Source organism: Caloenas nicobarica, chromosome 32, assembly GCF_036013445.1.
Source record: "Caloenas nicobarica isolate bCalNic1 chromosome 32, bCalNic1.hap1, whole genome shotgun sequence".
Lineage (NCBI taxonomy): Eukaryota > Metazoa > Chordata > Aves > Columbiformes > Columbidae > Caloenas > Caloenas nicobarica.
Window position 1 is genome coordinate 521,967 of NC_088276.1, and position 10,722 is coordinate 532,688.

Consider the following 10,722-nt stretch of genomic DNA (forward strand, 5'->3'; position numbering starts at 1 on the left):
GCAAAGCGCAGCAGGGCTGAGGGCTCTGCCTGCAGCACCAAGGAGAGAGGAGTCAGGCAGAGAGAGGGAAAATGCAGTCTGGGGTGGTGAGACAGCTGAGAGCTCACTGGGGGAGAAATCTTCACAGTCCTTAACACAGTAAGTCTCTGGGTGCAGGGTGGTGCAGATGAGGATCCTGCAATTATCTCGCAGAGCTGGCACGTCCCATGGCTGGTGTGGAGGAGAAGGGTCTGCTCCTCAGCAGGGATTCCCTGGACGGACAGGGCACGACAGTTGCCTTCTCCCAGCTGCAGGGGGTGAGCACCCAGGGATGCCCAGGGCTGTCCTGCAGAGCAGGGTCCCTGCAGGGACTCTGCTGCCTGCCAGGGTCAGCGCTCAGCCTGCCCGGGGAGATCCCAACAACACTGACGGGAGAAGCTGTGGGTGGAAGGAGCGACCCCCAGCAGATCAGGGTCCTTCTGCTGTTGAGAGGGAGCTGCGTGGGTCAGGTCAGCTCACAGCTCCAGCTCAACCCCAGGACATTTGCAGATGTTCCTTCTGAAGGACACTGAGGAAGCATTTATCTCATAGGGATGATTATAAGTTTTGAGTTTTTTCCACTCTTGGTTGTCTGGGTGGGCAGTGGGACATGGGAATTTCTTTCTCTGCCCTGGAGAAGGTGCTGAGACCCCAGTTCTCGTTAGGACTTGTCAGAGCTGCTCCTGAGCCCCTGCACACACAGAGCTGCCCCTGGGCAGTGGCCGGTGCCAGGAGGTGTGAGCAGGGCAGAGCTGAGCATGGGAGATGGGGTATGTGACACTGACAGGGACCAGATTCAGGGGCAGAGAAACAGCTCCCAGCAGGGACAGCTCCATGCAGCAGAGACATGGGCAGGGAGAGGGAGCTGTGACCAGAAATGCTGGGGAGGGGATTCAGGAAGCCCCCTGCCCTCCCCTGTAGTGCAGACGCATTTCCCAGTGCAATCCCCTGGTCTCCTCCCCTCCCCAGCAGAGCCTCTGCCCCAAAGCCATGGAGTCCAGGTAACGAGTCTCCACCTCAGCAGCTGGACCTCCAGGTGAAGGGTTTCTGGAACGTGGTACACAAAAGAGGTGCTAAAAGTACTTGCTCTACAGTGTCATCATGTGAGTGGCAGCAGCACAGCCAGGTAAGGAGAAGGTTTCACATCATGCCCATCTGCCTTTCTGTCCTTGCTGTATTTTTCAGGAGCACTGCAGTGTTCTTCCCTGTTTCTCCACCTGTCCCTGGTGCTCTGACTCTCTGGACTTGGGGTGGGAATGTGGGTCCATTTCAGTTCTGACACCAACGCAGGGGGTCTTGCCCCAGAGGTGCATTCATGGAAATTAGGTGCCCAAGCTGCATTTTAAGCTGTGATGACCCGTGTTTGTCATTTGGTGGAAAAGGAGAATTAGCTGACACATGCCTCCATCAGGGATGAGGTTTTTCATGAGAAATGGCATGTTTATTTTGCTCATAGAAGTCTCCCCTAACTTATCACTGTCTCCTCCTCCTTGCACAGGTCCTCATGTTCACAGGCAGAGCAAATGTCCAACAGCAGCTCCATCACCCAGTTCCTCCTCCTGGCATTCAGAGACACACGGGAGCTGCAGCTCTTGCACTTCTGGCTCTTCCTGGGCATCTACCTGGCTGCCCTCCTGGGCAACGGCCTCATCATCACCACCATAGCCCGTGACCAGCACCTCCACACCCCCATGTACTTTTTCCTGCTCAACCTCGCCCTCCTCGACCTGGGCTCCATCTCCATCACTGTCCCCAAATCCATGGCCAACTCTCTGTGGGATACCAGGGTCATTTCCTATGCAGGATGTGCTGCCCAGGTCTTCTTTGTATATTTCTTATTTGGTGCAGAATATTTTCTTCTCACCATCATGTCCTACGACCGCTACGTTGCCATCTGCAAACCCCTGCACTACGGGACCCTCCTGGGCAGCAGAGCTTGTGTCCACATGGCAGCAGCTGCCTGGGCCACTGGGTTTCTCAATGCTCTGCTGCACACGGCCAATACATTTTCACTGCCACTGTGCAAGGGCAATGCCCTGGACCAGTTCTTCTGTGAAATGCCCCAGATTCTCAACCTCTCCTGCTCAGACTTCTACCTCAGGGAACTTGGGCTTCTTGTAGTCAGTGCCTGTTTAGCTTTTATGTGTTTTGTGTTCATTGTACTGTCCTATGAGCAGATCTTGAGGGCTGTGCTGAGGATCCCCTCTGAGCAGGGACGGCACAAAGCCTTTTCCACGTGCCTCCCTCACCTGGCCGTGGTCTCCTTGTTTGTCAGCACTGTCATGTTTGCCTACCTGAAGCCCCCCTCCATCTCCTCCCCATCCCTGGACCTGGTGGTGTCTGTTCTGTACTCAGTGGTGCCTCCAGCAGTGAACCCCCTCATCTACAGCATGAGGAACCAGGAGCTCAGGGATGCCCTGAGGAAACTGATGGCTGGATTCTTTTCAAAGTCATTAAACTTCCCATCTTCTGCATATCACTCATGACATAACTCATGACAGGTCCAGCCTATCTTTTTTTTTAATTTTGTATTTGGAGATGATTGTTTGGAGTTGGGGGAAGGCTTGTTTGGTTTTGCTTTTTTAACTATGATCATATTGCCCACAAAGAAATGTTATTACTCGTTCCACTTCTCATTCTCTGTTCACCTTTATAGTTTGAGTCATAGACTTTGTAAATGAGAAGTCGTGCTCTCTGTGTATTTAAACAAAATAAATACCCTGCAGTGAAGAGTTTGTCTGAGATCTTTTCTCTGCAACCTTTGTGAAGGTCAATACAATGTGTCTGTTGGCAAAGATGGAGGAAACAGTCCCAGCAGAGCTGCTCTGCCAGGGAGCACCAGCCTTGTTCTTTCCAGAGTCCTTCTCTTTCCACTTCCCCACTCTCCTTCTCAGCCTTTGTCCTGCTGCAAGGCCTGAGGGCTCCCAGGGCTTGGTCACAGTCGAACTGTGTGTCGGTCCTGTGACCAGGACAGGCAATGGGCACTTCTGTGACAGAGCTGGCCTCAGAACAGCATCTCCAGCAGCAAGGGGATCTCCTTAGCACAGTGCCTGAAGGTTTAGATCTTCTTCCAGAGTTGTTTTAAAGAACATGCCTAAGGAATAGACTCTCAAGGGGCTCATTGTTTGGCTTGTTTCTCTGTGGGCTCAGTGTGATGGGATCAGGGTCCCAGTGTGGCTTTCGAGGGACTTTGGGCTGGTTGTTCAGCAGTTGCTTGTTGGTGGCCAGCACCCACGCACATGGTGAATAAGGCAGGGTCCCTCTGAGCACCCTCCGTGGCCACCCAAGAGTTTGTGTGGGACACGGTCAGTGGCAGTGACCACCATCAGCTGGGGCTGCCTCCCAGTCTGACCAGTACGGCCCCGCAGAGTCACCACAGCCCGGGCACCACAGCCCACTTGACCTACAGAGCAAAACCCCCAGCTCGGGGGCTGTGGGGAGCGTGGGGACAGGGTGCAGGAATGGCAGCCAGGCCAGTGCAGGTGTGCTCTCCCTAGGAAAAGGCTTTGTGGGGAGATGGGATGTCCCAGGAGAAGAGCAGGACACAGTGTGTGTGCAAGAGAGACATGGAAACAGTCTGTCATGCTGCCGGGTGCCAGCTTGGGGCTGTTGCCTCTTGCAGCCACCATTTTGATCATTGTCCTCTCACCAGGTCTCAGAGAGCTTGTTCTTCCCCCCGTGGAAGGACACCGAATGACTAGGTCAGAAATCCAGGTTTGCACTGAGGGTAGATGTGAGCATGCACATCCTGTGCGGGGGCAGATGTACCCTAATAAGCACAAATGCCATCAGCTGTTCCTGTGGGTGCCACGGAGGCCTGTAGGACAGTGTATTGAGGTCACTTCATGTTGAGTAACTTCCCCAAGAAACCACCGGCATGCAGCACTGGGATGTGCTTCCTTGAACCGAGGTCCCTGTGTCCTCCCTGGAGACCTGCTACAGCTCCAGCACCCAGACCCGCTTGCTGCCCAGTTTTGTGGCTGACAACGGCACCATCTCTGCTCACAGATGTGTTAGGACTATTTTCTGCAGCTCTTGCATATGCTGAGCATTTGCATTTCAGAACCATTTCTCCCCTTCCTGTTCACATGGGCATCCCATGAATGCATCACTGCTCTCTACCCCAGTGTAGACAGGCACAAGGCCTTCTCCACCAGCTCCTCTCACCAGTGCCACTGTTTTCTACAGCATCCTCATCCTTGACTGTGGGATGCCCAGAACAACCCTCCCAAGACAGTTTGACAAAGCCACTGAGCAAAATGCTCAGGAAAGCTTTGAGGTGCACAGAGAGCCCATGAACATGTTGACAAGCTGCTCTCTTCTGAACAAGCCCAGAAGACCTGGACAGCATTTGCCGTGTCCCAGAAACTTGCCTGGAAGGTTGGGTTATGGAGAAAATTTTTGGTGCAGGAAGGGGCAGACAGGTGCTGGTGGAACTGGCTGGTATGACCGTGAGACATGTCTCGAACACCTCAGAAAAGTCATGGCTCTCAGGGAGGTTGCATAGTGCTCTGAGAAAGAAAATATCAAAAATGGCTTACCATAGCATCATAGAATAATTGTGGTTGGAAGAGACCCTTATTATCATTGAGTCCAACCATAATCTAAATCTGGCACTAAACCATGTCCCTAAGAGCCTCATCTGTCTGTCTTTTAAACACGTCCAGGGATGGTGACTCCACCACCTCACTGGGCGGTCTGTTCTGTTGCTTCAAAATCCTTTCTGTGAAAAAATGTTTCCTAACATCCAATCGTAACCTTCCTTGGCACAAGTTGAGGCCATTTCTTCTTGTCCTCTCACTTGGTACTTGTTAGAAGAGACCAACACCCTCCATACTACAACCTCCTTTCAGAGAGCTGTAGAGAGTGATAAGGTCTCTCCTCAGCCTCCTTTTCTCCAGACTGAATTCCCCAAGGTCCTTCAGCTGCTCCTCGTAAGACTTGTGCTCCAGCCCCTTCACCACCCTTGTCACCCTCCCCTGATCTCTCTCCAGCACCTCGATGTCTTCCTTGTCATGAGGGGCCTAAAACTGACCACAGTACAAGGGGATGATCTCTTCTCTAGTCCTGCTGGCCAGACTATTCCTCATACAAGCCAGGATGCTGGTGGACTTTTTGGCCACCTGGGCACACGCTGGCTCAGGTTCAGCTGCTGTCAATGAACACCACCAGGTCCTTTTGTGCCAGGCAGCTTTCTAGTCACTCTTCCCCAAGCCTGTAGCGCTGCCTGGGTTGTTCTGACCCAAGTGCAGGACCCAGCACTTGGCCTTGTTAAGCCTCCTACAATTGGCCTCAGCCCAACGATCCAGCTCATCTAGATCCCTCTGTATGGCCATCCCACCCTCCAGCAGATCAACACTCCAGAACAATTTGTCGTCATCTACGAACTTAGTGAGGGTGGTCTCGATCACCTCATCCACATCATCGATAAAGAGGTTAAACAGAACTGGCCCCAGTACCAAGCCCTGGGGAACACCACTCGTGACCGGCCACCCACTGGATTTGTCTCCATTCACCGCAACACTTTGGGCCTGGCCAAAGCATCCTTGTATTCCTCTTAAGCCTCCCGTCACTCCTTCCAAAGGTTATAAATTCTCTTTTTATTCCTAAACTGCAGACACAACTGTCTGTTCAGCCAGGACGGCCTACTTCCCCACTGGTTCGCCGTCCGGCACACGGGGACAGCTGCTCCTGCGCCTCTGAGATCACCTTCTTGAAGAGAGACCAGCTTCCTGGACACCTTTGTCCTTCAGAACTGCCTCCCAAGGGACTCTGCCAACCAGCCTTCTGAACAGGTCAAAGTCTGCCCTTTGGAAATCCAAAGTAGCAGTTCGGCTGACCACCCTCCTGCAGTTCAACTCCTGTCCCTGCACTGCACACCCCACAGTTCACCCCGTGTGTCTGAGGACGGTGTCCAGTCTCTTCTTGAACACTGTCAGGTTGGGGCCGTGACACCTCCCTGGGGAGCCTGTTCAGTGTCCAGCACCTCTGGGTGAAGAACCTTTTCCTCATGTCCAACTGACCCTCCCCTGGCACATTGTCCTGCCATTCCCTTGGGTTCTGTCACTGGTCACCAGAGAGAAGAGATCAGTACCTACCTTTCCTTCTCCCCTTGTGAGGAAGCTCTAGCCACCATGAGGTCTCCTTTTAGTGTTTTCTTCAGCTCTGATGGTCAGAAACCCCTTGGTTTGCTTTCTGCAGCAGAAAGGAGAAGCCACGACCTTGAGGCAATGGGAAGGGGGATCCTGTCCCTCACACACGGCTCAGGGCTGTTCCTGGGACCGTGGGATGTGGGTGTGCAAGGCCAAGGGAAGGACAACACTGGTACAGCAACTTCCACCTTCTCCATGGGGCTGCAAGGAGGCAACGAGGCCCCAGTGCCATGAGGACAACATGTCTTCTCCTGGGCCTCAGTGGTAGAGACAACTGCCATGGCCAAGGGGACAAAGACCTGGGTTCTGTTCGTCCCTTCCAGCCTCACCAGCGCCCTTTGCCATCTCCATCACAGGCTGTTCTACACGGTCCTACACCTGCCCCTCTTTCCCTGCAGCCTGTAGACACCCATGTCACTTCTCACCTGCTCTCACCCCAGCATTTCTGTCCCTTCCCTGATGTGTCTGCACCCTCACTGGCTGCTCTTTGGAACACAAACCATGGGCTGATCCAGCTCCCTCTGGGTGACCTCTTGCACCACAGCACTGCCCTTCCAGTGACACTTCTTCCTCCTGATAGCCTGTCCTCACCTTTCAAGTTGCACTTTCTGGCTTTTTTTTTCTCTTTCCTGCTTCTTCCCACTAACAAGGAAAGCTCAACCATCTCAGAAACTGCTCTTCATGCAGGAAACCCAACCCGTTAGGATTTTTGAAGGTCTTTTACCTGACCGGAGAGAAGTAACCTCACCATGATCTTCTAAATCCCAGGACTGCTGCTGGCCTTTCAGCTTCTCTGATAGACACGACCATGTTCCTGCTGCTATTCCATCATATACTCAGGTGGGATGGACATGACAACCCATCCCCAAGGCCTCTTACTTGGTAGGGCTTGTGGCTACTTTGGCAGAGGTTCTTTCCCAGCCGTGTTCCTTCTGCTGGGCTGTCACCTCCAGAGACAGAACTGACCCCACAGTCCCCTTCACAGCCACACGCTGCTTACTGGATTATGAGTTACCGAGACACAACTGACCTCATAATACCACACCCATTCATCTCCCTCCTTAGCACCCAAGACCTGACCAAGACTGAAGCGTGTTCTACACAGTGCTACACGTGCCTCTCTTTTCCTGCAGGCTGTAGACACCCATCACGCTTCCTCTCCTTGTTCAAATTTGTCAAATATATTTCCTACTAACAATGTGAGTGAAAAGCACTCCTCACTCATGTTCATTTCACCTCTCGTACATGATGTGCGTGCTCACATCTCATCTTTACAACACAAACTCGGACTGTTGAACTACTCATTCAGTGTCCATCCATGGAGGGAAGAACAACCTCTGTGAGCTGGGGAGAGAGGCCAGGGCTGGAAATGGAGGTTATGAGGGGCCAGTCCATGATGATGCCCTGGGGCAGCTTCTGCGAGGTGTCCAGTGCACAGGGGCACAGCCCAGCCCCTGCTCTGCTGGTCCTGCAGGTCTCTGGCAGGAGGCCTGGCTGTGAGAGGACACTGCTGTGTGCCCAGCCCCGCACACACACACTGTTTATCTGTACCCTGGTGTTTGCATCTGTGGGCCATTTCCTTGGGAATGTTATTGATAGAAGGTCTGGAAGCAGACCTAAACCTTCAGGGCCTGCCCATAGGAGATCACCTTTCTTTCTGGAAAGGCTGTTGTGAGGCCAGCTCTGTCACAGCAGTGCCCATTGCCTGTCTCTGCCTGCGCTCACAGGACTGACACACAGCAGGATGGTGACCAGGCTGCCAGAGCACTCAGGCCTTGCACCAACACAAGGGATGAGAAGGAGAGTGTGGGAGTGGAACGAGAACAGCTCTGGAAGGCCAAGCGCTGCTGCTCCCTGGCAGTGCTGCCAGGCTGGACTCTTTTCCCCTCCTCCCATGCACACAGGAACTGTCCCTGCAGCTCCAAAAGGCCTTGCAGGAAGGATATATATTGAAAAACAAGTCACTACAGGACCCTTTATTTTGTTTAAATACACACAGATCATGGCTCCTCATTTACACAACCAGTGGTTATAAAAGAAAAGAAGGAAGTAATTTAGAAAGGGGATGACAATGTTATCACAATTAAAAAAACCATCAATAACAACAGAAAATACAGATGAGAGGCTGGGCCTGTAAGTAGTTACATTAAAACTGCTATGTAGAAGGAGATGGAGAGTTTATTGCTTCAGAAAACACTTAGATATGAGTTTCCACAGGGCATCCTTGAGCTCCTGGTTCCTCATGCTGTAGATGAGGGGGTTCAATGCTGGAGGCACCACTGAGTACAGAACAGACACCACCAGGTCCAGCCATGGGGAGGAGATGGAGGGGGGCTTCAGGTAGGCAAACATGGCAGTGCTGAGGAACAGGGAGACCACGGCCAGGTGAGGGAGGCACGTGGAAAAGGCTTTGTGCCGTCCCTGCTCAGAGGGGATCCTCAGCACGGCCCTGAAGATCTGCACATAGGACAGCACAATGAACACAAAACACCCAAATCCTAAACAGACACTAACCACAAGGAGCCCAGCTTCCCTGAAGTAGGACTGTGAGCAGGAGAGCTTGAGGATCTGGGGCATTTCACAGAAGAACTGGTCCAGGGCATTGCCCTTGCACAGTGGCAGTGAAAATGTATTGGCTGTGTGCAGCAGAGCATTGAGAAACCCAGTGGCCCAGGCAGCTGCTGCCATGTGGACACAAGCTCTGCTGCCCAGGAGGGTCCCGTAGTGCAGGGGTTTGCAGATGGCAACGTAGCGGTTGTAGGACATGATGGTGAGGAGGGAATACTCTCCACCAAATAAGAAACCTACAAAGAAGACCCGGGCAGCACATCCTGCATAGGAAATGGCCCTGGTATCCCACAGAGAGTTGGCCATGGATTTGGGGACAGTGATGGAGATGGAGCCCAGGTCAAGGAGGCTGAGGTTGAGGAGGAAGAAGTACATGGGGGTGTGGAGGTGCTGGTCACAGGTTGTGGTGGTGATGATGAGGCCGTTGCCCAGGAGGGCAGCCAGGTAGATGCCCAGGAAGAGCCAGAAGTGCAAGAGCTGCAGCTCCCGTGTGTCTGTGAACGCCAGGAGGAGGAACTGGGTGATGGAGCTGCTGTTGGACATTTGCTGCTGATTAGCGTGGGGCACTGTTACAGGAGCAAAAGAAAGTGACAATTTAGGAGAAACTTCTCTGAGCAAAATCACATACCCCCTCCCCCCGCTCCACACCCCTTGTCCTTTTCCAGACCTTCCTTCAGCTCCGTGGCTGAGCCCTGGGTGGTGCTGGCTGGAGGTGCCGTGAGGAGCAGGGCCTGTGCCCGCTGGCTGCCCAGGAGTCAGCCCTGCTCTGCAGCAGGGGTCATGGGAACGGGGGAACAGGGTCCAGTCCTGGGGTTCAGCTGTGTCAGATGGACCCGTTCCTGGTGCAGAAGGGACTGTCAGCATCTGCTCTCCTAGTGATAATGAACCAGGACAGAACAAGGCAGTTTGAGAGGCTTGTTTTTTTGCAGCTTCCTGCAGAGAAGTTCCTCCCCTGGAGAGTGTTGCTGGGTGTCAGAAACCCTCAGCATTTCTGCTGCACTCAGGGAGAACAGAGCGAGTCCTGCGAGACCAGAGGATGCCTGTGGGTCAGTGCAGAGTGAGGGCAGCTGGTCTGTCCCTCTGTCTTGCTCCAGCTGCCTTTTCTGAGATGGAGGCTGATCACACTGGCATGTTACCCTGAAAAGCCACTGGGCACTGCTGAGAGCAGAGGGACCCACCTCAGACCATGACATGTCCCACCCTTTCCTCAGGTCTCAGCACCCCACTTCTATCCCAAGACACACACAGCTCATTTCACAAACCGAACTGCATTTCTTCCATCATAGCATCTCTGCACTTCTGCATGGGGAATTCAGATAATGCTCATTCCCCTGCCCCACAGACTGCATTGCCCACAGCCCCACAGGTCAGAGCAAAGCTGGGACACATGTTCCCATGGACACACCTGCAGGAAAAGACCCACAAGATCAGGCTGTGAGTCTGCAGCTGAAACTCCCATCCCCAGAGAGCCCGACAGCAAGAACAAGATCACAACAACAGTGACCCAGAGAAAGAAGGAAAATGCGGTGAGGGTGGGTGTGAGAGAGGCCAGGGCAGAGGCAGCCGGGCACTCAGACAGCGTCACCCTTCCCCAGCTGTGCAGCCACCTCCCACACACCAGCATTGCCGGGCAGCTGCTCTCAGCCCCTGTGCTCTGCAGAGGGAACTGGAGCTCTGGCTGCACAGGAGCTGCTTCATGCCTTGGAGCCCCCGGCCCTGAGGGCAGAGGCTTTGCTGGGTGGGAGAGGAGGTGAGGGGGCTGCTCACAGGAGTGATCTGCACTGCAGAGGATGAAAGGGAGTTTTCTGTGTTCACCCTCCCATAACAATGCCAGTTTTATTTTCCTGTCATTTCTGATCATTTCCCTGCTGCCTGGAGATTCTCCCCCTGGGAGGTGCTTCCCTGCCCATGTCTCTTCCCTGTCAATGCTCACAGACCCCATCCCACCCTCTGTGCCCTCACCCTGGCCCTACAGATCCTGCCT

General features: G+C 53.5%; 2 protein-coding genes across 2 annotated transcripts; one reads left to right on the top strand and one right to left on the bottom strand.

The window, feature by feature from the left end:
- Positions 1-1,541: 1,541 nt before the first annotated feature.
- LOC136000382 (olfactory receptor 14J1-like) lies at positions 1,542-2,504 on the top strand. Its single transcript, XM_065654161.1, has one exon. The coding sequence runs from the start codon at positions 1,542-1,544 to the stop codon at positions 2,502-2,504; it is 963 nt and encodes a 320-aa protein (XP_065510233.1).
- Positions 2,505-8,348: 5,844 nt separating this feature from the next.
- Positions 8,349-9,281, bottom strand: LOC136000276 (olfactory receptor 14J1-like). The gene has a single exon (XM_065654054.1). It carries the CDS (start codon positions 9,279-9,281, stop codon positions 8,349-8,351), a length of 933 nt encoding a protein of 310 aa, XP_065510126.1.
- Positions 9,282-10,722: the final 1,441 nt, after the last annotated feature.